The following is a 27,874-nucleotide window of genomic DNA, read 5'->3' as shown; positions in this document are numbered from 1 at the left end:
GAAACAAAAAGAAGACTCTGGAACCGCGATCAAGCAGCCGTATTAAACTTTCTCAAGCTCTTAAATAGTTTGAGAGAGACTAGAAACGCCCATGTTTTTTACTAGAAAATATGCTACAAACTAAACATCTTTAGGAATAACACAAAAAAAATTGTCCGTCAAAGCTATCGCTTTGGCCATTTAATACAGGTATTACATTAAAATAAATACGTACAAGGCGACAACAATAAATGTACTAAGCAAATTTTTTTCTTCAAACTGACAAAATTTACCAGCCTCGCTGTATTATGGACCATATTGCCGAAGTGAACAATAGTGCTGCAGTTGATATAGCCACTGGCGCTTTTGGGTGGCTGAAGATGCCTTTATGGCAATAACATGGTTATTGTTTACAATTTGAAAAGATAAATCCTCTGTGTATGAAAAAATTAATATAAACAAACTATCGACATTATCACTTACCTGAACTACTGGCACTAAATGAAGACTTTAGCGATATAGAATGCTGTTGTCTTACAGTGACTCTTTCCAGGGGCATGGGCTTATTTATAACATCTTAGTTTTTCTTTTGTAAGCAGAATATCATATTATGATTACCTCTCTGTAGAGTATGTAAAGGTACCCTCTTTCATTCAAAGCCTTTAAAGGTTCCGCTAAAATCAGTATATCGTTAAATAAGAAGCCATGCAGCTTTCTACCACTCTTTGCTTTAAATAATACTCCGTCCATAATAAACTCACGACCTGGAATGTTTAAACGCTAAGAAACACAGTAAATCAATCAAATTAAAGGAGTATGACAATAACTTACGCCTGTTCCTTCCATATCAATGATTCGAGCTAACTCATCCATTTTTTGATTGTTTTCAAACCGCCTTGTTTCTTCATTGACATCTTCAAGTATCTTTTGGGCTACAGACAATGCTGATCGTACAAGCGCATGATCGGGATGTTTTTTAGGTGTAGAATTCAAAATCTAATAGAATTCTTGTTAAAATGCTTCTTTTTTTTCTATCTGGTGCAACTACATACTTGGCGAAGAAGAAGGGGGTATCTTGTAATACGCTGTACAGGTTCTAATAAGAAATGAGAGAAATCAAGCGAACGACACTCTGGCCTGGTCTGTGCTGTCTGATAATAATCAGCTTTAAAATGTTTGTCATTTGCCCCATCTTTTGTTTTCATTATTATACCTTTAAAAAGACTTCAAACCATTGATCTTCTTCTCTTTTCTTTTGTAAAAACTTGGTAGCATAAGATTGATTTCGACAGAAGGTTGAGTAACACTTTAAGCTTTCAGCCTATAAAATATGCATGTGAATAACAATTATAGTACAAGAGTTCAAATCCCTACATGCTTCAAGAATATATCACCAATCTTATCCACGACATTACCTTGCTCTCTTTGTCTTGTCTCCATATCACTTAAAAGTGACGTATTACACAATAATAAGTCGTCAATATTTGAAAATATCACATCACGTTCATCTTGTGTTAAATATTTCCCAGAGTCAGTGTAGAATACCTATAATCATTAATAAAACAAGTGTATTCTTTGTAAAGAGGTTACCAACATTAACAATCAGCTGAAGGTCATTCAAATAGGTTCTTTCCGTAGCAATCAATTCAAAAATTGCTTCTTGTCTTTGGCGTTCTTCTAAAGGTATGGCCTGTAGTTCAAGTTCGTCCATTGTACTGGACCAAGTTTGAAGCTCTAGATTTTCAGATACATTGTTTGGTCGAGGAAGCACGATAGTAGGCGTGCTAATGCGACTATTGCTCATGGTACTGACATTACTTGCTGCTCTACGGCGCTTTGTAAGTTCTGCCTTGTTTACTTCTAAAGATGTCTTCTTCAAAATAGGGGTATTAGGCGCAGATAGGCCACGATGAGCATCTCGATCATTCACATTTAAGAATGCGCCTCCAGAGGTATCCAAGCCATGGGGATTATGAATAGACGTTGGTGTCTGTACTAAAGGAATAGACATAGGAAGAGTTGTTGCGTTGATTGATATGGAAGGTAGAGCTTTCGCTATTGAAGAAAATAAGCAATCTATTTGATTAGAATAAATACAAATTACCTGAATCAATAACTTCTACATAGCTCTTTGGGAAATATCCACTCTCGTCCGTTTCTTCATTTGTACCATACCACCAACCACTAGTCTCATCTTGGAAGGGCTGAACTACGATCACTTCATTTTCAGAGAAGCCTAGGTCACCAGGTCGTGTCTTTACGTATTCGTACAAGGTTCTGACCCGAAAAGCTAAAATGCCGAGAGTGGCAAAGTTTGTGAATATCGCACAAGTAATAATTTGTTATCTTTTGCACAACTTTACCTTCCTCAATAACTTCTACATATGTCCTAGGGAAAAATCCTACTTGATTTGTAGAGAGAGAGGTGCCATACCACCAGTCACTTGCTTTGTCTTTAGATGGATGTGCTTTAATTACTTCGGAAGCAGAGAAAGATAGATCATCTTCTCTAATTCCGTGATATTCATATAATGCTTTCACACGATAAACTATACTAGAGTGTTAATAATTATCGATCGTAATATCCTAGTTGAATACTTGCTTATGTTAAAGTTGACTTCATCTTCAATGTCAACACCATATCCACTTGTGCCTGCTGTTGTAATTGGTGAAAAGACTTTATTTGTTACTTCAGGAACAGCTAGTAAGTTTGCCTCCTGTTGCTCCTCTTCTTGTTCACGCTGTTTTTGAAGCTTCTCTTCTATTTCCTTCTTTCTTTGTAGTTCAATTTCTTGTTCTTTATACCTTTCCTCTTTAATACGTGCCTCTTCTTCCTCTCGTAACTTTTTTAGTCTTTCAGCTTCTTGTTCTTCTTCAAGTCGCTTCTGACGCTCTACTTCTTCCCATTTTTTACGACGGTTCAGTTCTTCTTGTCTAGCGGCTTCAATCTCTTTCTCTCGGCGTTCAATCTCCTCTCTGCGAAGTCGCTTCTCTCTTGCCGCTTCCTCAGCAGCCTTGCGTGCCTTTCTTTGGCGAATCTCTTCAGCAACACGTTCCTCCTCCTCCTTCTTCTTACGTTCCTCTTCCCGTAACCGTTCTAGTTCTTCCTGTTGTTTACGTACTCTTTCTAATTCTGCAAGTCTTTCTTGTTCCTGCTTTTCAAGTAATTCTTCTTGCTCTCTTCTAATCTTTTCCAGACGCTGTCTCTCTTCTTCTTGTTTTCGTTTCTTCTCAGCCAACATTTCTGCTTCTGCTGCAGCGGCAGCCTCTGCCGCAGCCTTTTTTCTCAGTTCCTCTGCCTTAGCAGCCTCCTGCCTTAACCTGTTACGCTTTTCGCGCATTGCTTCCAAGTGGGCCCTAGCTTCAGCTTCAGCTTGCTTCATTCGTTCCTGAGAAGCTTTGATTTCATCACTGATTTCATCTGATGGATTTTTACAAACATTTGTTGGCGTGGGACTATGTGTGCCTTTGGTAAACATTGCTTTTCTTGCTTGAATGCGTCTAAACGCCTCTGCCTTGATGTCTGCCTCTGATCTGGGTGTTCCTGGTCTCTGTGAAGTTGGTATAGGTGGGGGTAAAGAATAGTCATTGAGAGAACGGTTAGAATGGCCATTTAAGGGTAAAGGGGCGATCCTGGAACGATCAGAGACGTGAAGTTTCCCTAATTGCTCAATAAAGCGTGCAACTTCGCCATCAATATATAATCCCTGTTCAAACATCTGTCTTTCTTTCAAATCCTTGGACGCTACATCCAAATCATGGTCGATCACTGATAAATCTCTTCTTAACAGATCCTCTGCTACATCCCTCTTCTTTTTTACTTCATCAGTTAGATCTTTAATCACTGCCAATCGTTTCTTTGCTCTTTCTTCTTCTGTTTGCAAGCTGTCCTCTGATAAGGTAGAGTCTTTTCTCAAACGCGCGGCTACCATAGCCTGTGCCTTTGCTCGTATACGTTCTGATTCAGTCAGACCTATGGTGTCGTACGAACCTCGACCAATATCTTGTGTTGTGGATAATTTTAGACGGGCTGCTTTTAACTTGGCTGTGTTTAGACGCTCTGTTTCAATGTATAGTTCCTCTTCCAGTCGTTTTAAGCTATTCCCAGTTAGATAATTGATTTCTTTAAGCAGTGCCTGCCTTTGGTCCAAAAGATCTTCCAGTTGTCGCATATTGATTTGGTATCGTGACCACAATTGTGAGTGTGAGAAAGCAGGTCCAGATCTACCGGATGATGAGCGACCAGTGGTGATGTCGTCTTGTCTTTTAAGCGCAATTTCCTTATCTACAGCAGTAATGTGTTTCTTTAGGTCATCCACACTGCGCTGAACATCGCTTTCTCTCGAGTGTAAGCTGGACATTGCTTCTGCAGCTTCAAGTAATATTTTTTGTTCTCTTATTGACTTTTTTAAGGCGTCTATTTGGCTTTGTTTGTCATTGTCCTCATATGGGTAATAGTGTGTATAGTAGCTTGTGCTCTGGGCACTTGGCTCCGAGTACATTTAAGTATTATTCAAATAAAGGAAAGTGAGCATTATGCATTTTAAAATACGAAATAAGCACTGATGCGGAGTTGTTAAGTAATTATTTTTCACTGCAACAGATCCATTTAAGGGACAAAGGATGATGTAAATAAAAACATTAGAGAGAAAGAGAGCCTTGAGTATTGTAAGAGTAGATAGATTTGTGTTATTAAGAGTAGTAGTATTCAATGCTTTAAGTTCAAATCGTCTTTAGTAGGCTTACTGTTATGTTTCGATTAGTTGATATATACTTAATGCAGCATTCACGTCGCAATTCCATAATATGCACTACAAGGTTGGCGTTTGATAAGATCAGTGCTCTTTGTTTTGATCCAGCTACAAAAATGCTGTCTAATTGTTTGGAATTATTCTTATTACAATTTATAAAGTACTTTCGCCATCTTTCCTCTTTGGTTATCTTTTTTGCAGAGAAAGCCACAAATATAAAAGAGATGAAATGCCCTTCTTTTTGTTCAAAGAAAAAACATAAGATGAAAGGAACAGCCTTCATCATATGACACTACATGCCTTTCAGATCTTTTTCACACAATATACACGAGAGATGATATAATAGAAGTGAACACGGGGGCTAGAATATGAAGTTGTGAAAAAGAAAAGTGATACTAGCGGCTGCCCTGTACTCACAGATAAACTTTGATATGGTCTTGAATACAGATTATGAAAGGGAAAACACATAGAAAACACAAATCTATTTATATAAAATTCTAGCTGTTACCTAAGCAGGTTCAGCTTTGGCCCTCTTTGCTTATTCATTGGATATCATTCCTATACTAAATATGGGGTATATATGGAGTTTGAACTACAGTGTACATATTTATTGATGTGCAACACTCCACATGTCATACGCTACAGCCTCTTTTTTTTTTCGAAGTCATCATCAATACACCATTTTCGGAAAAAGATTGCTCGCATTAAAATGATCAACTCAATCTGAACCGATGTCAACAAGTCAGAAGACATAAATATCACAACTATTACTTTATACAAGTCGTGTTGATTTATTTACTTTTAATCGTCAGTTTTAAATGATCGCTATTTGTGTGCCGATTCTCCATTGGTCATATCTATCATTATATAGTGAAAGTGGCTAATTAAGACAGGGCAAGATAGTTTCTTCATTAAGAAAGGTTCAGTATTATTATTAAAGTAGATTGAATGTCCTCAGTGTGATCATTTATGCCATCATTATTAAAATTATTCTTATCTGATGCGTTAATGAAATGTAAAGTAGAATGTATGCTCTATTGTAAAATTATAAAGCACTATCATGATTATCTCAATCTGACTGTCTATTTGCTGATGAGGCTGCGGAAAACGACCTAATTTTGATAGGGAAGTGTAAAATGAGTCGACTTTTTTTTTTTTTAGCAGATACTTTTTACACATGTCAAGCGAATGCAAACAAAAGAGGTGGAAAAAAAAAAAAAGTGAAACGATTCTTTATCCTTCTATATGTTTAATAACACATTCTTTTTTATTCTTATACTCAATAGTATCTGCTTCGTACATACAGCAACAGAGGCATTTAATGTTTAAGTCTAGTATTATTGAGGAAATAAACAGTGAGGCTACATGTGCATATATGGAAATTTGGCTTAAGGGCATTAGAACATATCGGTAATAGAAAAGTGGAGTCAATGTCTCCAGCATTGGAGTAACCAGTAGTTACATATATATCATTTAGTGATGATAGTCAGGAAGAAATTTACATGTCACGATTTTAATATAATAACAGTGGGAAAATCCACAGTTTCACGCAGGCTCATCTTTGGCAGACTTTGTCATGTTTTCATTTTATGCACAACAGCGCCGCTTGTCACGGGTGTCATCACTTGGGTTTACTTTGATCTTGCTCTATCATTGTCCTTCATATGGGTCTTAGGGCATCTTTAATTGTAAATGTGCCCGTCAGTTATCTTCCCATGTCCATGACGTGTTTGATCCTTGCATGAAGCTTCGAAGGTCTGAGCTGATTATATCCTTTGTATTGTATCATATTGTGCTACCATCATACTTTCCATAATTGAAGGAAGCTTTGTACTACAAGTGAAAATAAACAAAGATCGCCTTTTGTTAAAATTCAGGGGACAAGGTAAAAATAAAGCTAAAGACTACAATAGATAACGCGTTTCCATGACAAATTATAGAAAAAATTAACACTAAGATATATGCTTTGGTTGCCCTAGTAATGAAAGCAGCATTAATTTGATATCTTTTGTCTTCGCAATTACAAACTTTTGTACACTTGTGTGGGTTTGTACGAGTGTATAAAAATAACTACAAAAAACTACTAACCAAAATAAATAGTAGCAGGGATCAACTAACCATATTGATTTACATAGAAATATAGATCAAGCATAAACTAATTACTTACCACCACTGTCCTGGTCCATTTAACAAACTGATATTAGAGCTGTTATCAAACTTGATATCGATTGAGCATATAATATCCTTAAAAAGACAGATTCCGTTGTGTGGGTATTTCACATGTATAATAAAACTCCTAAATCATTAGTATGCTTGTATTCCCTGCAGTTACAAGTTTGTTAATATCTCAGTCCGTGAATCCTTCTCAGTCAAAGTATGTAATTGTTAGACAAAGACAGAGAAAATGTATTTAAACCACTTCAATGGCTTTTTTTATTTGTTCATCTCTTTTTTTCTCTCTTTCCCTCCTTATTTCTTTACTTTCGTTTTTGGGAACGTAAGTTGCACGTTTACTTTGTTTCTCGGTCTTAAACTTAATTTTTTTTTCTATATAGCCTTTATCTACTATCCTTATATTCAGTCAATAATATATAATACTCCACTCTTTTAAAGAAAAATCAGTTATTTAAATGACTGGCGTTGAATATGACACATATGGTCAACGACAGCCTATTGCTCACGAAGATCAATACTCTGACAACTACATTCACAGAGAAAGCTACCATGACGACGATCGACAAATGATGGAAGAGTATGCTGAAAAGCCTATTGTTCCCACCAAACGTCCATTCTATAAGCAAAAAAGATATTGGATTATCTGCTCAATTTTATCAGCCATTATCATCATTGTTGTTGTCTTACTCATCATTTTTGTATTTTTTCCAATGATCGCGCAAAGTTTAATGAACCAAGCTTCTATCGATGTCGACACCGCTCAAATCACATTCTCGAAGCCAGATGCTCTTAATTCAGTCACATACGCTAAGCGTGATGGTGATGATCTGAATTCAACTTTTTATATGGAAATGCACAGCTCGCTCAAGAACACCGGCCCTTTTGCTGCCTCTATAAAGTTTCACAACCCCATTCAAGTCTTGTATAACAATACTGTCTTGGGTGAAATCTATCTTTATAATGATACAAGTATCTCTGGTGGTCATGGCACATTGAATGCTATTACTCCCTTCATCATTAAGGATCAAAATGCATTCTCTTTATTCACCAAGGATATGCTTGCAGTCAAACAATTCTCATGGACGCTTGTAGGCAAATTAGATATCACTGCCCTTTCAAGGTATATTTTCCCATTATATATTGACGTTACATCAATTAACCCACTTTTTTAATAGAACTGCGACAGTGAACCTGAATAAGCAGATTACCCTAAATGGTATTACATGTCGTACACGATATTATTGCGCACATTACTTATGCTTCCATTTTAGGTATGGACGGATTTCCTAATGTAAAAATCACCTCTTTCCAATTACCTGGTGATGCTCCTACTGGCGGTATTCAAGTTGAATTAGGTACTGTCTTAACAAGTCCTTCTCCTATTGGCGTACAGCTGGGTACAATTGAATTGCAGATTGGTTACGACGGTGTCACTCTGGGTAGAGTCACTGCTCAAAACGTCAATCTTCAAAAGGGCGACAATGACATTCTCTTGAAGGGTGTACTCGCTCCTCAGAATGATACAAATTCCCTTGCTAAAGTAAGCACTCTGTTCTCAAACTACGTTGCTGGGATTATGTCGCCTACAGCTGCAACAGGTATCTCCTGTGCTCCTGATGGTGTTCATCCTGTCACTTGGTTATCAGAAGGTTTCAGGACTGTTCAATTAAATGTTGCCCTTGGTGCAGAAAAGCCTTTGCAGATCATTCAGGCAGTCAGTATGGGTCAAATTGACATGAAGTTTGATCCTGCCAACCCTTACGCCCCTATTGCTACTGCTCCTAATGTTGTTGCCAACTTTCAAATTCCTTTCGGTTTCTCACTAAACATTACAGAAGTCACTCAAAACATTACTCTCGGATTAGATGATGATGGCAAGAGCAAGGATATTCAGAAATTTGCTACAATCCAAGTACCTTACACACCCGCCCAGAGCGATCAGAAGGCAGGTACGCTCAAGTTTGGTATGGCCAATACGCCTATCACTGGTATCTCTGGTGCCAATGATCAGTTTAACCAATACGTCTACTCATTGACTGCCGCTAATAACTACACCTTTGGCGTCGCTGGTAATGCTACTACCAAGGTTAACACTCCCATCGGTCCCATTACCTTGGGTGGTATCAGCTTCTCTGTACCTACAAGCCTTAGAGGCCTTCAATTCTTAAACAGCTCTGCCACTGTTATCAATTCTCTGGATGTCACAGGCGGCAACACGGACGGTTTAGTCCTTGGCATCAATGTCACCATGGTCAATCCTTCCGATGTGACAATTACTACTGGTGATGTTCACTTCAAAATGGCTGCTTCTGATGTCGATCTCGGCTTGGTCACTTTGAGCAACCTCACGTTGAACCGAGGCAGCAATACGGTGAATGCTGTTGCATCCTTTAACCCCAAAGTCTCTGATGTTGGTCAAAACTTGCTCAGTAGCTTCGTTATGGGTGGAAACAATGATGTTCAAATCCTTGGTTTCGAAAACTCAACTTCTATTGCTCCTCTGATTGAAGCTTTAAGTTCTATCACCATTACCTCTACCTTGCCCGGTCTGAAGACAGCTCTGATTCAAGGAAGTGCCCTGACCGTTCATCCCGATACAAACAACACTGGTATCGTCGGCGTCAAGGTCTCTATTGCTAACCCCTTCAGCGCTGGTCTGTCTATTACTAAGGTCGTTGCTGCTGCTACCTACCTAGGCACACCCGTCGGAAATATCAACCAGGACCTTAGCAGTAACCCATTCATTATCCCTGGCAAGCAAACTGCTCAGTCTCAGGAACTTAACATGAACATGAACATTGAACCTGCTGCTATTGCATATTTGCTTCGTGAGCTTGCTGTCAACTCCAATATGGACACAAGGACTCTTGATGCATTACTTGGCCTCGGTGGTTTCCATGTTGATGGTCAACAGGACGTTGCTCCTGAGCCTAGTGCCTTTGCCGGATTCAATATCTCTGATTACACATTACAGGCCATGAAGGCTCTCAAGGTTGATTTGTCTCTTTCCTCTGGTCTTACCATTGGACAATATACTGACGACTTGGCCTTCTCTCAAAACAGCGTAGCTGTCGCAACTGATGCCTCTGTGCTTGACTTGATTCCTATAGTCGGTCAAAAGATTGTACAGCAAATTGTCGACGGTGCTGTTCTTGCCTTCGAAACTGTCATCGTGTCTGCTCCTACTAATGAGCAATTTACTGTGCAGATGAGGGGTAGCATTACCAAGACAGGCCCTATGGATGCTGCTATTAGTTTCCCTACACCTTTGACAGTTCACTGGCAAGGTTCACCTCTGGGTACAGTTAGCATGCCTGAAATCCAAGCCAAGGCAGGCGTTGGTGCCAACTTTGACGTGACAGGTACCTTTACCATTGCCAATCAGGATTATATGGCCAAGTTCTCAAGTTATTTAATCAACAACCAAAACTTTGTATGGGAAATTACGACAAAGGATGTGTCTGTTAACGCTCTTGGCTTTACTTTTACCGGTATCTCCATGGATAAGACTGTTACTTTATCTGGCTGTAACGGATTCAAGGACGCGGTCAGCATTCAGTCATTCTACCTTCCTCAGGATGGCCCTGACGACACTATTGTACTGACTGCTGAGACCACCATCAAGAACCCAAGTCAGGTCGGCTTTAATCTCTCTGGAGTCGTCTTTGAAACTTACTTCCAGAATGTCGATCTTGGTCCACTTGGATCAAAGGGTAACGCTATATTCCCTCCTCGAGGTTCTTCGCCCATGTCTATGCAGGGTTCCTTGAAAAGTCAGAAAGGTAATCCTGCAGGTATTGCTGCTGTAACCAAGGTCTTTGAAAACTATCTTAATGCTTCTAGCAGTGTTCTCTCTGTCAAGGGTGTATCCGGAAGCGGCCCCAACGGTGAAGTTGGATGGTTATCAACTGCATTCAAGACACTGACCATTGATAACGTTGTCTTGCCCGGTCCAACTACCAAGCCTCAGCTTATCCCTGCTGTTACCATGAAGGAACTTACATTGGATTTCACTAAGGATCCTTGGGCTCCTGCTTCCAGTTCTAGCAATGTCCAGGCACAACTCAAGAGTCCTTTCGGCTTCAGACTTGGCGTCAGCAAGCTCAACATGGATGTAGATGTTTCTTACAATGGAGATGTAGCCCATCTTGCTGTTCCCAATGAACCTGCCACTACAAATGGTGATATTGTTACGACCTCATTCTCTAACGTTCCATTCAAGGTGTCCAACCAGGGTAACTTTGTGACTTTCGTTACTGATTTGACCAAGGGAGCTAGCTCTACCTTTGGCCTGAAGGGTGTGACGAATGCGGTTACGGATACATCTATTGGTACTTTTCAACTCAATGGTATCGGCTTTGATGTTCAATCCTCTTTGGCTGGTAAGATCCTCTTTTTAATCATATAGTTGATACTAATATAGCTTATTCTAGGTTTTAACAACTTTGGTGGAAAGCTTACTATCGATTCACTTGCTGTATCTGGTGCAACTAGCAAATATGTCATTGTGGATCTTGTTGTTTCTTTCAACAATCCTTCCAACATTACCATCGTTGTAGGCGATATCAATTTTGACATTGTCATGAAAGAGCTCAACGGTGTTATCGGCAAGACCTACATGAAGGGTGTGACCATTCCTCCTGGAACCAAGTCCTATCCTTGTGTCATGCATATGGGTGAAGGCTCTGTTAACCTCAAGGCTCTTGCTCAGACATTTGGTGACTACTTGACCGGTGCCAGTGTTCCTTTAACTGTCCAGGGAACTCAAACTTCAACTGAAATCGCTCCACTCAAGGACTCTCTGGCAAGTGTTCACCTTGATACGGTCATGAGCGGTATTCAAGCCAACTTAATCAAGCAAGTCGCTGTTGAGGGCAGTTTCATTGGTATCGCTCTTCAAAACAAGGCAACATCCAAGATCACGCTTCAGAATCCTCTTGGTGCTTCTTACAAGATTATCAAAGTGAATGCTGCAGTCACCTTTAAACCTTCTAATGGCTCACCTCCTTTCAAGGTTGGCACCATTGATTATGATGTCGCTAATCCTACGACCGTTCCTGGTCATGGTAGTGCAACAACAGACAGCTGGCCTGTTAACATCGACAAGGGTGATAACTTCTTGCACCATTTGCTTCAGATGCTTGGAATGATGCTCGATCCCAACAAATACTTTGATATTACTCAAAATGTCACTGTTATCATGGGTGATGGATTCCCTGCTCAAATGTATTATTACCAAGACAAGGTTCCCTTCTCGATTTCCATTGATGGTCTTCCACCTATTGGTATCACTGCCAACGATCTTGCCAACATCAAGATTCCTGATGGTCTTCAATCAATCACTGATCCTAATCAAATCATGCAGATAATGTCAAACATTCTTTCTGGAAAGCCTCTTGTTAGCAGTGCTGCACCTTCTTCTATTGCTTCTACTACTACTAGCCCAGCTGCTAGCCCAGCTGCTTCTAGTGGTTCTTCTAGTGGTTCTTCCAGTGAAGCAACTACAACAGGACAAGCTGGTACAGCTACTGCTTCTCCTACACATGATGCTACTAGCTCAGCAGAGCCTGAAAAGCCAACAATTCATGAGCCTGCCACTACTACTACTACTACTACTGAAGCTCAAAAGGCAACCGAGACACCTAAAGAAACAGCCAAGGCCACTGAGACCTCATCTGGTCCCCATTTCCCTTGGCCATTTTAAATAAAATAACAACACCTCAACATGGTAACCTCATCTGTTTCATATTCTTTAGTTCATTCCTTCTTTTATTATATATAATTATATTTTCTACTTTTACTACTAATAAATGGTACTGTGCTTCCACTCTCAATTTACCGGATGTTTGAAAACATCACCCACTATTTTGAATAATTTTGGACACTTGTGTGAGACTAATTTGGCCAAGATACTATAAAACATTTGCCTACCAAAAAGGCCCCAGAAGTCCCCAGGTGTAGATCATTTACTTATTGAAATGCTAAAGTCCATCTGACACTTACTGACATCGGCCCTTCCGATCCTGTTTCAAATGTGTTGGGTCTGGTCCTATGCCTCCCTGCCTTGGCGTATCTCACAGGCGGTTCCAATCCATAATAAAGACTCCATCATATTCAGGTAACTACCGTCCAATCAGTTTAACCATAATTTTTAGAAAAATCCTGGAGCGTTGTACACAATCCACAATGACAAGCGAAGGGACACCACTGGATATTGCACAAGGGGGATTTCGTGAATCTCGTAGTGCTTTGGGCCAAGCTTTATCCCTTTCTGAGATCTGTCAAATACTACGTTCACAATTTCGCATCATTCCGGTCTTAGCCTTCCTGGATATAAAATCTGCCTATGATACGGTTAACCACAGCTTTGTCTGGGAAACCCTCAGTCAATGTATCTCAGTCCATCTCAGCAAGAGTTGCTTTGATGAGACTGACATAGTGATTGGTTACTGCTTCCTTTGTTTGCTGTTTTTTATCACCAGCTAGCTTCCTTTTTTGAAGGTGGTATTGGCTTTCTTAAACTGATTTTAATCAGGCCTTTAGCGGAAATGGCGTCCAAAGTAGATATCGAACTGGCTCTAGCAGCAAGTACTTTGACTTTAGCAGGCTCCTCTTGTTGGATAGAAATGATTTTCTGTTGATTTACTTGAATAGAACAATCAAATTGGCTGTTCTATTCTTAACTTTTATTCTTTTCTCTAATTTTATCTCTTCGCTCTCTATTTCCAGTGATTATCTTTGTCTTACTTTCAGATTCATGCAGCTATTCAATCTGTGACGACCATTTTCTTTTTATATTTTGAACCTGGTTTCCGGATAGTCGTTCATCTTCGTGAGTGTCTAGTCAAAGATTTATATAAACAGATTAAACGATATTGGTCGATAGATCAGTGTTTTTATTTTAGTGAGATTATTATAAAAAGCGTCTTGAACATAGGAATATGAACATTGGGGAATAAGTTGTATACATAATATACTGACAGAGTTGGGAAGAGTATCACAGCTGTTTCTTTAATATTTCAATTTTTTTTTTAATAGCGTGAGCTTCCTGCTTCTTTTGCTTTAAATCTACTTCTAAGGTTTCAATTGATCGTTTCAGAGATGTTTGCCATGTAAATTCTGATTTATCTTCAGTAAGTACTAATTCGATGATTGTAGGTTCATCAGGTCTCAAATCAGTGGGTATGGGTGTGAATAAAGCTGTGATTGTAGGCTCAGCATGTATCTGCTGATTAACGATGGCCAAATTAAGCGTATCGCCTTGTGCAGCCAAGAGTTGACGTTTGCATAAAACTCTTTTGCGCGTAACGTCCTCACCAGAGATGTTTGTCACGATTGTATTCTAAATAGCGTTTATTTGTACAGTATATCACATCTTTTTAAGCGTTTAAGCGGATTTAAATTAAAGGGAAACACTACGTGCATCAGAAGTTAGACTAATACTACGGGCGGTATCTCCACTCATTACCTATGGTGTTGTCCGACAAAGCTTTTCGATCTGCAGTGTCAAACTAAACATGAGTTTATAAAGCCACCATCTTGATTTGTTTCTTTTAAAGAAGAAAGAGATAAAAAGAAATGTTGTTATTTATTTATTCTAATTTTATGTTGTCAGTCTATCAGCAAAGAACCAAGATCAATTACGTGTAATTATGATAAACTCGTATTTTGTATCAGAGAGAGTGAACTGGAACAGCCTTAGGTTAGGCTTTGGTAGTGTGAAGTTGTATAGAAAGCGCCCGTAGTATTAGCCTATTTTCTGGTGTATTTTCTGGTGCATGTAGTGTTGGCCAATAAAAAACACAAAAATATAATAAAGTTGCCATTAACTCATTTACATGGGCTCTTTGTTTTGACGCTTATCTCAGCACTTGTAAGAATGCGAAACAAAACCTTTGAAATGACCTTTCTTCATGGTCTTTCAGGCTTCGATAATTCGTTTTGATAAAGTATCTTCTTATAAAAACCTATGACACTTAACTTTACTCTTTGCCACTGCCCAAAATTGTTCAATTGGATTAAGTTCAGGGGAATAAGTAGGAGGATACACACACTTATAACCTCGATACTCAATATACTTCTTTATGTTTTCATGCGTATTAATGGGCGCATTATCCATGGCTACATAGTTACCTCTCATATGCGGATGCTTGTCCATTTCATCGAGAGTCGTTTTTAAAAAAACTGATGTAGTACCCTGTGACAGTTCCTGAGCTTATATATCCATCAGCCTTTCTCCTCTTAGCAGGTTTTGGTTTTTTCACACCAACTGCAATCAGACCTGAAGCGGAGATAGCGCCCAATATTGATGTTGTGTTTACTCTCGTAGTAGGCCTGGCAACAATAGCACAGGTACCTTTTTTGGACCAAGCCCTTGAGCGCTTTTGTTTATATCAAAAGAAAACTCGTCAAGAAGTTCATGTCTGTATTTTCCCATTTACAAACCCAATCGTATTGCCCCTCAATCTCTACTGGGCTGTTTCTTTCGATATAATGAAAATCTGCTTTTTTCAACGAAAGGTTGCATTTATTTCTCATGAAGTTATAAACAGTGCTGCGCGAAACCTTAAGATCATTCAATCGTTTCAATAAATGCTCGGTCAATTCAACAGCAGTTGCAGAAGGATTAGCGTCAATGGGTTCAACAATAGCCGTTCTAGACAAGCATTCACAAATTCTACAAAGAAGTTACTTCCATCCTCTACTCCTTCTTTCAACAACAGACACTCTGCAATTAATTACATCGAAGAGTTTAACACTAAACTTTGCCAAGCCATATATACATCTCTGGACCAAGTTTGTGAACAGCAGATAAATCAAAAAGACTCTCAAGCCAAATACTTTTGGACACCAGAAATGCAGGATGCCTTCAACCTCAAGGAGTACTATTATCGAAAATGGAGAAAAACTCGTGGACTAAATTGTCTCAAGTACTGGATCCTTCACCAGGAAACCAAAGAATGTCTACGGCAACTTGTTTTACGTCAAAGAAAGAAAACTTGGCGTCAGTTCTGTGAACAAATGGAACGCGGCGAGTATACAAAGGCTATCGCAAAACTCTGTAAAATTCGTAAAAACAGAAACTTACAGCCCTCCTTTAGTTCTATAGAAGGACCTCAGCATGCGACTAATACCATGGCTTCTCACTTACAGTCAATATACTCGGGAAATTTACTGCAAGATGTAAGCCAAGATTCAAGTGTATTACTAACTTCCTTTGACCCAGTTGATGACAAAGGTAGCCCTTCACTAGAGAACATACAAGCATCCATTAAGCGACTGCCTCCTAAAAAAGCTCCTGGTGTCGACCATAGCCAACAAGAAATGTCAATTCCTATTCTAGAACAAATTACACCTTTCTTGCTCCAGTTATTCCAACTCTGCTGGAAATGGTCATATACACCGTCCAACTGGAGAATAGCGCAAGTGACCAATCCATAAAAAAAGTGATCCAAATGACCCCAGCAATTATAGACCAATTGGTCTTACTTCCGTGCTACGCAAACTATTGAAGCGCTGCTTTCTTCAATATCTCATTGATAATAGCCCACCCTTAGATCTGGCTCAAAGTGGTTTTTGTCAAGCTAGAGGTTCGCTGGATCAAGCACTATGCCTAGTGGAAATCTGCAACATCCTTCGCCGTTACCACCATGTTACTCCAGTACTAGCCTCTCTAGACATCAAATCAGCATATGATACTGTCGATCGCCGATTTATATAGAAGGCTTTAGAAGCAACAGCACCAAAGGTGATTATTTGTCTACTTCAGAATATGTTCGATGAAGTCCAGATTGACGTTCTGTTGAACAACGCCACTTCCTTTCGATTTTCCCCTATGATCTGTGTCCTTCAAGGCTCTATTATCTCGCCTTTCTTATACTCCATTTACATTAATGAGCTCCCTAAGCTGCTTCGTCCACGGCCTATACCACAAGACATTTCGGCAATCCAGTTAGCTCCATTGATCAACTGCCTTTTATATGTGGACGACATAGTGCTCATCGCTGACAAAAAACACATGAAAGATCTGTTGAGAATATGTGAATATCATAGTTACAACCTTGGCTATAGGTAAAGTCCTAGCAAATGTGTAGCTTTAAACCCTACAGATCAATCGCTTAATTACTACCTTTATGGAGACCTACCTACTCCCAAGTTAACGAAGAAATTACAGTACTTTTACATGTCTACTAAATCCTGTATACCAGTAACTCTCGCATCTTAGATATCCATTATCCTAACGGCAATGTCGTAGCTATCCTTGTACATAAAGATTTCGCCATCGAATTAAGCAACTTAATCGAACCCAAGAGAATGTGCTTCAACGACGCATTTAACCCTTGAAGTAGCTCTACACCTAAAGACCCCAAATTCAACGTGCTTTCTGAGCAAGAAAAGACAGTAAAAGCTGCTGAACTCCAACAACAACGTCTCGAACGAGCGGCGAATCGTATACGAAAACCTGTAAAATATGCTGTGGCCTACTATTTCTTCAACCAGAAGTGGCTTTACAAAGAGTTTCTTGATGGTGTCAAGGAATCTCGATATGATGGTAAGCCATTAGATTCACTTGCTATGGGCCTATCAGGCCTGATGGACATTGTACACTCTTTACGGAAAGTAAATTCACCTGTGATCGAAAATAAATGCATCCAATGGTGAGAACAAAATTCATGCTGTACGAAATGTAAATTCGTCGTCACCAAGAATATTTTCGTAGTATCAGTCTTGACATCCACAGATATACTATATTTCCAAAAAACAATACCCCATGGTCCTTGTTCTGACTCGCTTGTCCCGCCCTCTTTGCTCTCTGGCATGTTTCTGGAACGTTCCCCAATAGTCTCTTCTGACGCCCTGGGTTCTCTCTGTCCTCCGTTCCTTTTTTTTTTTTTGTTTAAACAATCCTGGGTAGTTATCGCTACCCTCCCCAGAATGCACCTTGGTGGTAAGTAAAACTAATATTAGGATATATGCTCTAACACTAGCATACTTTTTCTCTCTTTTTCTACGTATACTCATTATCTCTCTCCCTTTTGACATGATGTCGTTTTATTCAAACGTATTTTTCTTTGTTGTCTTTTTACGTAAATAATTTTATAAAAATACAGTATCCACTGCTGCCTAAAATCTTCTGTATCTTTTCAGCTACATACAATCCATTCTCTGGTATATAATACTTTTTCCTTTATCATTGCCCCTTTTACATTTTCCCTTTAATCCCAAAAGGGTTTTTCATTCCTTCTCACTGCGATCTGACCCGGGCAGTACAGCATGAAAATGCTATGTGCTCATCAATTATTAAAAATTATCAAATAAAATCATTCTTAATCGTATACTTTCACTGACTAAAAATGGAATAAATTTGAGCTCCTGTTCCTCCTTTCTTTTTTCCCTTTTAAAATACATATGCAATACACTTTTTACGACGACGAACCTCGATCCGTTTTTGTATTTGGAGACCCATTACGATTCCTTTCTCGAAAGGGAAGAACGATTGGTGCCTATTTGTCAGGTGGTTTGGTAAATAGATAAAGAAGTAACAGCATGCCTTGTATTGAGATTCATGTCAAGTATATTCATATTAAATAGCTTGCCATTGGTTGGTGGGTATTTATGGATGCTGTCATTATTGCTCCCAAGCATAATGGATACAGTGCGATGGGATTTGAAGATTGGTTCTCTGGCATTTTGACGACATTTGGCATGATTGTGTAAGTGAATTCAGATGATTCATAAATAACAAAACTTAGAGTAAAAATAGTATCAACTTGATTGATAAAAATCATCTTCAAGGAGAAGATACGATGTATGTTGATCATAGCTTAATCTGGAAGGCACGACTCTTTTTATTTCTTGGCTTTGCTTTGATAGCTGGAGGACTGGCAGGATCATGTGTAAGTGTGTTGATATACTCGTGACTATGACTGACCCTCCTTTTTTTGACCAAGTGTGTCTTGGTAGTTAAATATATTGTTCACTATGAATCCAGACAGCCCTACATTAGTTATGGTATATCAGGTGTAGCACAAAATGCGTTGATTATGTTAAGGTAAGCAAGTTTGAATAAAAGAAATAAAAAAAAGCGTCTATATTAAATGTATGATATAGTACGGCCGTCTTATGGATTGCACAGAATACACGCGAGGTATATACAAAGCAAGAGAAATGAAAAAAAAAAAGCCTAATGACTTTATTTTATAGGAAGGAGAATATGGAATTGGCATATAAAGTTTCATTTCATGTACAAAAAATATGCCGGAATACATTCCTCTTTATTTCTCTTTATGATAGTTCCTGAGTGCCCTTTTTCTTTTCTTGTTACGAAGGTTCTTCTTTTCTCCTTTATTATTATCATTTCTATATGTCTCGAAGGAATTTGAAGCATCACAAGGTCACTCTTTAGACGCTATTCATAAATAACACGAGAACAAAGGAATCTGAGGGGCCAAATAATAGTTCAAACTCATTAACTCCTATTGAAGCCCTTGAATGGTTCTAGATAGTACTTTCTTGAGGGATGGATAAAGACTGGTTGACATAAACTTCAAATGAAGCGAAAGAATGCACTTGTCATAATTTAAAAGTTTAACCCCTTAAATTCTAATGGTCAAAAGAGTCGAATATTGAAGGTGCGCATTTTTCATATTCCTATAAATACTCTGTACACTTTATTCGCACCCTGATAGACAAATAATAATTCCAGACAACAAATGATAAAAAATAGCAAAAGAATGAGATATAAAAGAAACGATTCTGTCTAATTACGTGTTATTTAAAGGTATTGACCACATTTGTCTTCTCTTCTATCAAAAATATCAAGTTCGTTTATATATTATTACATGTCTTGTAAGTAATCAAGAAAAGGTTGACAACTAAAATCATTAGAGCTGTTGACCTTATATTGTGTGCCGATAATTTCTGAAAAGGCTCTGTATATTTTTGCTAAATAAATGTCAATTGTCATCTCTAAACTTTATCTCTTTTTTATCCTTTTTTAAAAGAAAGATTCACCTCCATTCTTATTCATAAAGCCACTACTTTCAAGCCCTTAAAACCTGTTCTCGCTTGAAAGTACAGATCGTTGTGTCCTTTAACGAATTCTATTGGATATTAAAAATAGATTGTATTTATGAACAATAACTTTTATAAAGTATAGCAACGAGAAGGTCAAGTAAAGTGAATATATAGAATTTTGATCCAAAAATATTTGTCATAGCAGCCCCATTGTAAAACTATCTATTTCAGTCCACTATAAGTGTATAGTCGTCTTTTTTTTTTGTTCCATGGTTAAACGAGTACAATAAGGATGTGCAACCAAAAGAACTGCATCCATTTTTAACTTTAAACTTCACTCCCCGCAGTCATTGGTTGTGAAATTTATGAATCAAATCTTTTTTGTGTTACATTATGCTCACCTTTAAGGTTCCCTTTTTTTTTTTCCCTTTTTCCCTTTGTGTGTCTCTCTTACTTTCTCTTTCTTCTTTTGTAAATTATCAATGACAGATCGAAGAAGTGGGATGGTTCAATCATTAGGCTATCCACAGAATAGCTCGATTGTCAGCCGAGCAGTAGCTGCAGCTGCTGCAAATAACCATCATTCAAGTCGACATAGAGGAAGAGGCTCAAAACGTTATTCAGTATCAGTGTTTTATTCAATGGCAGCAGAACAAGATGTAGAAGTAGAAGACGAGCTAGCTCAAGGTTCATATATTTTACTCAAATGTCGATTGTTGTTAACATTCATTTAGCTCAAAGACGCCTAAGAGAACTAAAGGCAAAGATTTCAACACAATCAAAGAAAAATTTTATGCGAGAAAGAGATGTTCGATTCCTTGATGCTCGAATTGGTTTATTAATTCAAAATAGAATGGCATTAGACGAAGTAATGATTTATTTTTACAAAAAGTAGAAATAATAGCTGTTGACCCTTTTATATTCTAACACTTAGCAACATGAAGTGGCATCTCGCCTAGAAGAACATGACGATGATGACGACGATCATTATCCTGATGAAAGGCGAATGCAGCAATATGGCAACTTGTTCTATCTCTTACAAAGCGAACCACGACATATCGCCATTCTCTGTCGCTTAGTGAGTTTGGCGGAAATAGACACTTTATTGCAAACAGTTATGTTTACTTTATACGGTAATCAATATGAAAGTCGCGAAGAACATTTATTGTTGACTATGTTTCAGGTACAACGGAGTTTGATCTTTTTACTATTGTTATTGTTATTAATACACAATTAGAATGTACTAGCCGCACAATTTGAAACAACCACTGAATTTGCTTCTCTATTAAGAGCAAATACACCCGTGTCTAGAATGATGACAACATATACTAGACGTGGTCCAGGTCAATCCTATCTAAAATCTGTATTATCAGACAAGATCAATAATCTATTAGAGGATAAAGAACTCAATCTTCAAATCAATCCTTTAAAGGTAGATGTTGCTCATATACACAGGCCCCAATTCACTAACATGGCTCAACAGGTCTATGAAGAATTAGTCGAAAAAATGGAAAATGAATCACCAGACGGATTGCCTGAAGATTTTCCAAAGAGTGTCACTGCAGAGATAGCCGCTGCTAATCCAACAATTCAAGCGATAATTGAACCGAGATTAAACAAGTTGATGGAAATAGCCGACAGCTTTTTAACTACCATCATTCAATCATTGGACCAAGTGCCTTATGGCATTCGTTGGATTTGTAAACAAATCAGATCGCTCACAAAAAGAAAATACCCTGACGCAACTGAACACGCTATATCGTCTTTGATTGGCGGATTCTTTTTTCTAAGATTTCTCAATCCTGCTATTGTTACACCTCAAGCTTATATGCTCGTCGATCGTATTCCTGGCTCTAATTCACGAACTACTTTGACTTTGGTAAGGTTACTTTTTCTTTATTTGATTCTAATGACTAAATTGATTCAATAGTTAGCCAAAATGATTCAAAATTTGGCAAATAAGCCTAGTTATTCAAAAGAAGCCTACATGATTCCAACCAATCCTTTTGTGGAAGCTAATAAGCAACGTACCAACAAATTTCTTAACGATCTTTGTGAAGTAGGCGACTTTTACGAACAGCTAGAAATGGACCAGTATATGGCTTTGAGCAAAAAGGATATTGTCATCAGTATTACACCCAATGAAATATACAACACGATCACCTTATTAAATCAGCATATTGATATACTCGCACCCAAAGAATCAGACCACTTGAGAATTCTTGTGAATGAAGTAGGCACTGTGCCTGCCCAAGTGCCACGCAAGGAAAATAAAGCTATTGAGCTCCCCTTATTTAGTCGATGGGAAATGCCAATCCAAGGTAAAACAGCAACATGATCTCTTTTATGTACAGGCGCTCATCTTTATTGTAGACCTCACCATGTCTCTTATGTCTGAAAACAATATTACGCAAAATGACATTTTGTATATGGAAGCAAAATCTATCTTTGTACAAATCATTCGTTCTGTACCCAACCTCTCTCGCCCACCACTCAAACTCCATCTCATTGCAGAGACAGCAGCGACATCAAAGGATGCACAGCTTGTTCATAAAGGCATTAAAGTGAAAGAAATGCTACGAGAGCTTGAAGAAGCTGGAGTCATTGATTATAAAGACAACTACCAATTACTTGTTGAAGAAATCACTCAAGAACTAGCACATCTTGGTGATTTAAAAGTCAAGGTCATAGAGGAACTTCAATCACTCGAAAGCGTCTATAAGACAATTATTGACCATAACAATTACCTAAAGAGTCAATTGGAAAGTTATAAAGCATATCTACAGAATGTTCGTATGCAGAGTGGAAGTGGAGCGGCAGGAAGCAATAAGAAGCAAGTAGGTATTGGTGTCGAGATTGCAGATGCTAAAGCAAGCAACAGCAAAAAGAAGGCAGTGACTGTTCAAGGGCCATACAAGTTTACGCATCAGCAACTCGAAAGAGATGGTGTGATTGCAGAGACAGAGGTTCCAGATAATAGAAGAAATCACATATTCTTGACTATATTATCACCTATCCCTGGTACATTCATCATTTCACTCCATTATAAAGGCAGAGACAAGCCAGTGTTGGAGATAGATTTGAAATTGGATGACTTGCTCGAAAAGGTTAGTGGCTCATTGGGTTTATAGCTTATAATACTAAGATATTCAATAGCAACAAGATAACATTCAAATGCTGGATTTGGAATACATCAAACTGAATGTGACTAAAACGTTGCAGTTATTAAATAAAACCTTTATGTCAAGGAACAGGTAAAGAAAAAGAGGTTATTTTACAAAAGAGTACACAGCTAAAAAGAGATTGAATATAGAACTGGCTTCTTTTCCTAAACTGAACATACACAATCTTATACATATATTACACTCTATTTTTATATGAACACACTTATTTAACACTAATATATTTAACACTAATAAATATACTTGCAAGAGCCTCGGACCACAATCATATGAGCTTAATTTCCCCTTTCTCTCTCTCCTGATATTTATTTTTACAATAAAGCCCCTTTTAAAAGAATCAAGTATGGACATTCCTTTGAAAAAAAAAAGACCACTTTATATAGTTCCTATTCACTAACACTGTGTTCCCATCTTGACGCTTATTAGAAAAATGGAAAACAACAATCAGAGCAACCAACTGCTCTTCCTGCCATGCACCTTTACCTGTTGATTCACGTCATTGTACCTGCCAAGCATGCAGAGAACGAGTAGCAGTATCACGCCGCGGATGTCGTGCCGAAGATCAGCAAGAAGAAACTGGCGTCACTACTAGACCTAGAGGCAGACCAAGAAGAACAGTCGAGTCTTCTGATGCTGAAAGTAGACCCAGAGGCAGACCCAGAGCAGGACCTGCTGCCTATATCTCGCGGCTTTCTCGCCTTCACCTTTGGACCTTGGATGTATGGACAAAGAGTGGCCCCGCTGTCACGCCTTGGACTGGATCGATGAAAAGCAAGAGATATCTTCTTTAAGTAATCCTAGCTGGGAATCATGCTGCAAGCGGGGATTAGCTCAGTTGCAACTCTTGCCTGATCCGCCTCAGTACTTGAAGGGTTTGCTTGAACGCACAGACACCCAAAGCTGTCATTTTAAGGACAACCTTTGCCTTTACTTCATTGGGCTGCGATATTGTTTTGCCTGAGGATCGTGCCAACAACAACAGAGGTGATCTAAACGCATTCCAGCTCCACGGCGCCCTTTGCCACTGTCAAGGCCCGTTGATTCCAGCTGAAGGCAACGCGCCTTCATATGCTCAATTGTACATCTATTATCCTTCGTATGTTGCTCAGAGGCGACCAGAAAGGAATGAAAATCTGGACAATGAGATTATAGAATACCTTTTAACTCTACTTTCTCAATACTATCCCTTTGCACGCATTTATCGTCATGCATATGAGATATTGACTAACCATGAGAGTTCCAGCATCAACAGCGAGGATAGGGCTAACAGTAATGGCTCTACCAAAAGCGGGTCACCTTATATTATCATAAGCTCATTGATGAGAATGCGCTTGATTGAAGGAGGTGACAGACATGCCCAGGATTTACCAACAACGGAGGAAGTTGTCGCTGTTATCCAAATCGAGTATAATGATAGAAACTTCCGCGGCATCGTTCTTACCATGAGAAGCAGCAATTGCAATGATAGTCTTTGTCGAGGGCGTGATTTTGAGTAAAGCTTTCAACTTATCAGCCAGGCTCATGCTGCATAAATGTCAACACACTATGTACTGCCATTTCCTCATGGAACATGTGGGTGACGTTGGGGTTTGTGCCTCTTCTTTTCCCTATTTACTATTACTTCTTTTACCACTGTTCCTGACGTTTAGATGATGATCCATGACCATCTTGTGCGATTTTAGTATCCTTATCCCATCGCTTTTATAAAGATAACTACTTTGAGTATCACAGCACGATGTGCAATATGTTAAAAGTGGAGTGCTTTTTCATTCGAAAAACATTTTACTATTAAAGAAAATACGATTAATTAATAAAAAATGTTGTCAACCATTAGTTAATATTACAAGGCTATCCGTAGTTACTTTTTCTTTTTTTTTTTTTTTTACTTCAATATGAAGCGAAAGAAAGATGACGACCCTCCACCTCCAAAGGCAAAGCGAAACAAAGGGAAAGATATGTAAGCTATAAGGTTGATATGGCATTTATTAAGAGTCAATTAGCCGCTGGTTGCGGGTTCCCTTCCTTGTTTGCACAAACGCAAACAAGTTTATTAAAAATACAGCTTTTGAAGCAAGCAATGATGACTTTCAAGAAACTCCATTACTTAGAAAAGGTAAAAATGACATCTATTAGTTCCATTTGTTCTATAACTAAATGTTGTAATAGACAAAAGCATCTGTACGACTTTGAAAGCTATTAAAGACGGCACATCTTCTCCTGATCCCTCAAATGTTGTCATCAATGAAAAGACATCTATGCCTACAGTCAACAAAGATGCGAGCGTTCAAGTTGTATTACCTGCTCCTATTCCTTCCACTAGCTGTACTTCTGCTCCCATCAAGACCTCCAAGAAATATCAGGACAAGGTTGGTAAAACTGAAGCACTTAAAAAGGAGAAAGAAAAGAACAAGACGACAAGTAATGAGCAAGTACAAGTGCAGTGCCCTTCTTGTGGTGAAACCGATCACCCTCGCTCCTCCAGCAAGCCGTATCCTATGAATATATCAAAAACGAAGCTTCCAAAGCCCAAAGATACTGTCGAGAGAACCTCTATAATCAAGACATATTTGGCTAATACCTGCAGATATCCCAAGTTCCTTACTTTGTGGCACAATGTGGAATAGCGATGTGAACAGTGCATTAAATATATATGGTATCTTTGTTTGCAAATCAAAACATGACAATGAAAGTCCTCCCTCCTTCAAAAGACCTACAAAAGATTAACGATGCTCCCTGGATTTAACGCGCTGTCTATAACGGCAGTGCATTCCTTAACACCTTGGTATGTATAAAACGAACAATACATTATTTTTTATTCATTAGTCTTCTAGTTAGTAATAATCTAAGTACTTTATTAAAGAAAACAAAAGGCCACTATGGGAGCATTGAAACGACATAATTTCGTTCCACTTGGGCCAGGTCGAAAAAAGTACGAGAAGTCTAAAAACCCATTTGGGATCAAAGGGAAAAAAAGGAAGGAAGAAGCGAAGGAAACGGAACAAGGATTAGGCCAAAGAATAAGAAAAGAAGCCAAAGTCAAAGACTATTTATGCTTTATAAAGCGTTGACCACATTATATGGACCTCTTCTCTTCTATCAAAAGAACAAAGTTCATTTTATGTATCATTATAAGTTGTCAAACTGGAAATAATAAAGAAAATATAGATAATCAAGATCTTCAGAGTTATTGATATTATGTTGTGTGTTAATTATTTCTAAAGAAGGTGTATACCTTAGTCTTTTAAACTCCTTTTATTCCTTCAATAAAAAAAAACTGATGCTGCCTGTGGACGATCATTAAGGCTTCAATTCAACATAATTGGCTATTTTATGCAATAAGTATACATTTACATATATATTCTCCTGGTAGAAACTTACCTGGGAAGAGACCCATTGTCTTTTTGTCGGCAGCAAGACCTTGCCACCAGTCCTCGCTTACAAATTCGATATTTGTGATCAGATCACCTTCTACAAATGAAATCTCATTGTCTTCTCCAGCTTCATAATCATAAAGTGCTACAGCCACATTACCATTGTCTTTTTGTTGTGCGGGAGGGGCGGGTGGAGCAGGTGGAGCAGGTGGGGGAGGAACTGCACGGACTTCCTGTGCTAGCTCTGGCTCTGGTTCGGGTGCATGTTCGATTATTTCGACATAATTAGCTAATATAATAGGGTAGGTTAGATGCTATTGTTTGTTTTTTTGTTTTTTTGTCTTTTGGCAGGAGAAGGGTCTTACCTGGGAAAAGACCTTCTTTCTTGCCATCTTCACTAATACCAAACCACCAACCCTCGTCTACTTGATCGATTTGAGTAATGACTTCCCCTTCTACGAGTGCCATTTCATTAGCTTCACCTACAAATACGTTGAATAAATGTTTTTTTTCCAGTAATTGAATCGTGACTTACTAGCATCGTAAGAGAATAACACGACAGCACATAAGCCCTTGGATCCTTTAGGCAGAGCGGCTGCACCTCCAGCCGCACGAGAAGCATGGACGGCATGATCGGCTGTCTTTAAAGTATGTCATGAGCCTTTGTGTGTATCATCATTGACTAGCGATTTACCTGATCTAATTGAGATTGCAATACGGCTTGTTCCTGTGCCTGACGCTCTTCAGCTTCACGACGCTGACGCTCAGCCTCTTCCTGACGTCTAAGGTCTTCTTCTTGACGCTTACGGTCTTCTTCTTGACGTCTACGCTCTTCTTCTTGACGTCTACGTTCTTCCTCTCTACGCTTTTCCTCCTCAAACTGCTGTCTTTCTCGTTCCTGTTGGTATCTCTGTTGCTCTTCAGCAGCTCTTCGATCTGCCTCTTCTTGCAACTGTCTTTGTCTCTGTTGCTCCTCTTGACGGCGGCGTGCTTCTTCTTCCTGTCTTCGTCTGTCATCTTCCAATTGACGACGACGGTCTTCTTCTCTCTTTTGCTGCTCTCGAAGTTCCAATTCGCGTTCTCTTTCCTCTTGTCTTCTTCTCTCCTCTTCGCCATCGTTTACTTCTACTCTCGCTTGCTCATTCATTTGTCTTTGACGCTGCATCTCGCGCTCACGTACTTCTTTTTCAAACTTTTCGCGCTCTGCTCTTACAGCACTGGCTCCACTGTTCTCCTGTTGCTGCGCCATATTCCATCTGTTTTCCATCTTTTTAGGTGCTGTGACAACTGGTTTATAATTCGTACCTACAGGTACAGGCATATTTTCTTTTGTCATCCCTTGTCGTTGCATAGCGGCAATATCAGGTATTTCAGTCTTTTTGTACACAGAACCCTATTG

At 38.8% G+C, this 27,874-nt stretch overlaps 8 protein-coding genes across 8 annotated transcripts in view; 5 read left to right on the top strand and 3 right to left on the bottom strand.

Annotated features, from left to right (window-relative positions):
* Positions 1–153: 153 nt before the first annotated feature.
* Positions 154–4,584, bottom strand: RHIMIDRAFT_116388 (uncharacterized protein). Its single transcript, XM_023605329.1, has 11 exons — positions 2,582–4,584; positions 2,343–2,528; positions 2,084–2,269; positions 1,574–2,034; positions 1,354–1,524; positions 1,193–1,300; positions 1,032–1,130; positions 811–975; positions 598–759; positions 463–541; positions 154–413 (listed from the first exon to the last, which is right to left on the bottom strand). Exons 1-11 carry the CDS (start codon positions 4,479–4,481, stop codon positions 286–288), a joined length of 3,645 nt encoding a protein of 1,214 aa, XP_023467978.1. The 5' UTR covers positions 4,482–4,584; the 3' UTR covers positions 154–285.
* A 2,603-nt stretch (positions 4,585–7,187) lies between these two features.
* Positions 7,188–12,727, top strand: RHIMIDRAFT_312487 (uncharacterized protein). The gene is made up of 5 exons (XM_023614805.1): positions 7,188–7,227; positions 7,286–8,025; positions 8,081–8,121; positions 8,177–11,287; positions 11,339–12,727. The coding sequence occupies exons 2-5, from the start codon at positions 7,361–7,363 to the stop codon at positions 12,607–12,609; spliced, it is 5,088 nt and encodes a 1,695-aa protein (XP_023467977.1). The 5' UTR covers positions 7,188–7,227; positions 7,286–7,360; the 3' UTR covers positions 12,610–12,727.
* A 1,175-nt stretch (positions 12,728–13,902) lies between these two features.
* On the bottom strand, positions 13,903–15,063 carry RHIMIDRAFT_236250 (uncharacterized protein; the record flags this gene model as incomplete). The annotated part of the gene is made up of 2 exons (XM_023608511.1): positions 13,903–14,247; positions 14,887–15,063. 2 exons carry the CDS (start codon positions 15,061–15,063, stop codon positions 13,903–13,905), a joined length of 522 nt encoding a protein of 173 aa, XP_023467976.1.
* A 3,251-nt stretch (positions 15,064–18,314) lies between these two features.
* Positions 18,315–19,136, top strand: RHIMIDRAFT_236248 (UPF0220-domain-containing protein; the record flags this gene model as incomplete). Its single annotated transcript, XM_023608510.1, has 6 exons — positions 18,315–18,428; positions 18,498–18,619; positions 18,670–18,802; positions 18,857–18,957; positions 19,017–19,053; positions 19,110–19,136. 6 exons carry the CDS (start codon positions 18,315–18,317, stop codon positions 19,134–19,136), a joined length of 534 nt encoding a protein of 177 aa, XP_023467975.1.
* A 1,199-nt stretch (positions 19,137–20,335) lies between these two features.
* Positions 20,336–23,450, top strand: RHIMIDRAFT_278648 (ras GTPase-activating protein). Its single transcript, XM_023612771.1, has 9 exons — positions 20,336–20,609; positions 20,657–20,790; positions 20,857–21,105; positions 21,160–21,354; positions 21,406–21,801; positions 21,853–22,243; positions 22,296–23,029; positions 23,079–23,176; positions 23,236–23,450. The coding sequence occupies exons 1-9, from the start codon at positions 20,405–20,407 to the stop codon at positions 23,252–23,254; spliced, it is 2,421 nt and encodes an 806-aa protein (XP_023467974.1). The 5' UTR covers positions 20,336–20,404; the 3' UTR covers positions 23,255–23,450.
* Positions 23,451–23,745: 295 nt separating this feature from the next.
* On the top strand, positions 23,746–24,082 carry RHIMIDRAFT_278646 (uncharacterized protein). Its single transcript, XM_023612770.1, has one exon. It carries the CDS (start codon positions 23,826–23,828, stop codon positions 24,063–24,065), a length of 240 nt encoding a protein of 79 aa, XP_023467973.1. The 5' UTR covers positions 23,746–23,825; the 3' UTR covers positions 24,066–24,082.
* Positions 24,083–24,996: 914 nt separating this feature from the next.
* On the top strand, positions 24,997–25,728 carry RHIMIDRAFT_250394 (uncharacterized protein; the record flags this gene model as incomplete). The annotated part of the gene is made up of 3 exons (XM_023610720.1): positions 24,997–25,061; positions 25,105–25,217; positions 25,271–25,728. The coding sequence occupies 3 exons, from the start codon at positions 24,997–24,999 to the stop codon at positions 25,726–25,728; spliced, it is 636 nt and encodes a 211-aa protein (XP_023467972.1).
* Positions 25,729–26,248: 520 nt separating this feature from the next.
* The window catches only part of RHIMIDRAFT_116301 (uncharacterized protein), a 2,497-nt gene continuing 871 nt past the window's right edge, over positions 26,249–27,874 (bottom strand). The window contains exons 6-10 of the mRNA XM_023605328.1: positions 27,170–27,868; positions 27,011–27,116; positions 26,841–26,957; positions 26,483–26,764; positions 26,249–26,427 (exon numbers count right to left, since the gene is read on the bottom strand). Coding sequence (XP_023467971.1) covers positions 26,402–26,427; positions 26,483–26,764; positions 26,841–26,957; positions 27,011–27,116; positions 27,170–27,868 — 1,230 coding nt within the window. The 3' untranslated portion in view covers positions 26,249–26,401. The remainder of the gene's footprint in view (positions 26,428–26,482; positions 26,765–26,840; positions 26,958–27,010; positions 27,117–27,169; positions 27,869–27,874) is intronic.

This window comes from Rhizopus microsporus (assembly GCF_002708625.1).
Source record: "Rhizopus microsporus ATCC 52813 unplaced genomic scaffold scaffold_5, whole genome shotgun sequence".
NCBI classification, from domain to species: Eukaryota; Fungi; Mucoromycota; class Mucoromycetes; order Mucorales; family Rhizopodaceae; genus Rhizopus; species Rhizopus microsporus.
The sequence above is the reverse complement of the archived record's forward strand: the minus strand, read 5'-3'. Positions and strand labels throughout refer to the sequence as shown.

Excerpts from the sequence above, each read along its gene's own strand:
- RHIMIDRAFT_116388 (XM_023605329.1), bottom strand. The coding sequence starts at position 4,481 with ATGTACTCGGAGCCAAGTGCCCAGAGCACAAGCTACTATACACACTAT. Across the intron at positions 542-597 it reads TTTACATACTCTACAGAGAG|CCCATGCCCCTGGAAAGAGT; the intron begins GTAATCATAATA and ends GTTATAAATAAG. Across the intron at positions 414-462 it reads ATTTAGTGCCAGTAGTTCAG|AGGATTTATCTTTTCAAATT; the intron begins GTAAGTGATAAT and ends TTTCATACACAG.
- RHIMIDRAFT_312487 (XM_023614805.1), top strand. The coding sequence starts at position 7,361 with ATGACTGGCGTTGAATATGACACATATGGTCAACGACAGCCTATTGCT. Across the intron at positions 8,026-8,080 it reads GATATCACTGCCCTTTCAAG|AACTGCGACAGTGAACCTGA; the intron begins GTATATTTTCCC and ends CTTTTTTAATAG. Across the intron at positions 11,288-11,338 it reads TGTTCAATCCTCTTTGGCTG|GTTTTAACAACTTTGGTGGA; the intron begins GTAAGATCCTCT and ends AGCTTATTCTAG.
- RHIMIDRAFT_278648 (XM_023612771.1), top strand. The coding sequence starts at position 20,405 with ATGACAGATCGAAGAAGTGGGATGGTTCAATCATTAGGCTATCCACAG. Across the intron at positions 21,802-21,852 it reads CACGAACTACTTTGACTTTG|TTAGCCAAAATGATTCAAAA; the intron begins GTAAGGTTACTT and ends TTGATTCAATAG. Across the intron at positions 23,030-23,078 it reads TGGATGACTTGCTCGAAAAG|CAACAAGATAACATTCAAAT; the intron begins GTTAGTGGCTCA and ends GATATTCAATAG.
- RHIMIDRAFT_278646 (XM_023612770.1), top strand. The coding sequence starts at position 23,826 with ATGGACAAAGAGTGGCCCCGCTGTCACGCCTTGGACTGGATCGATGAA.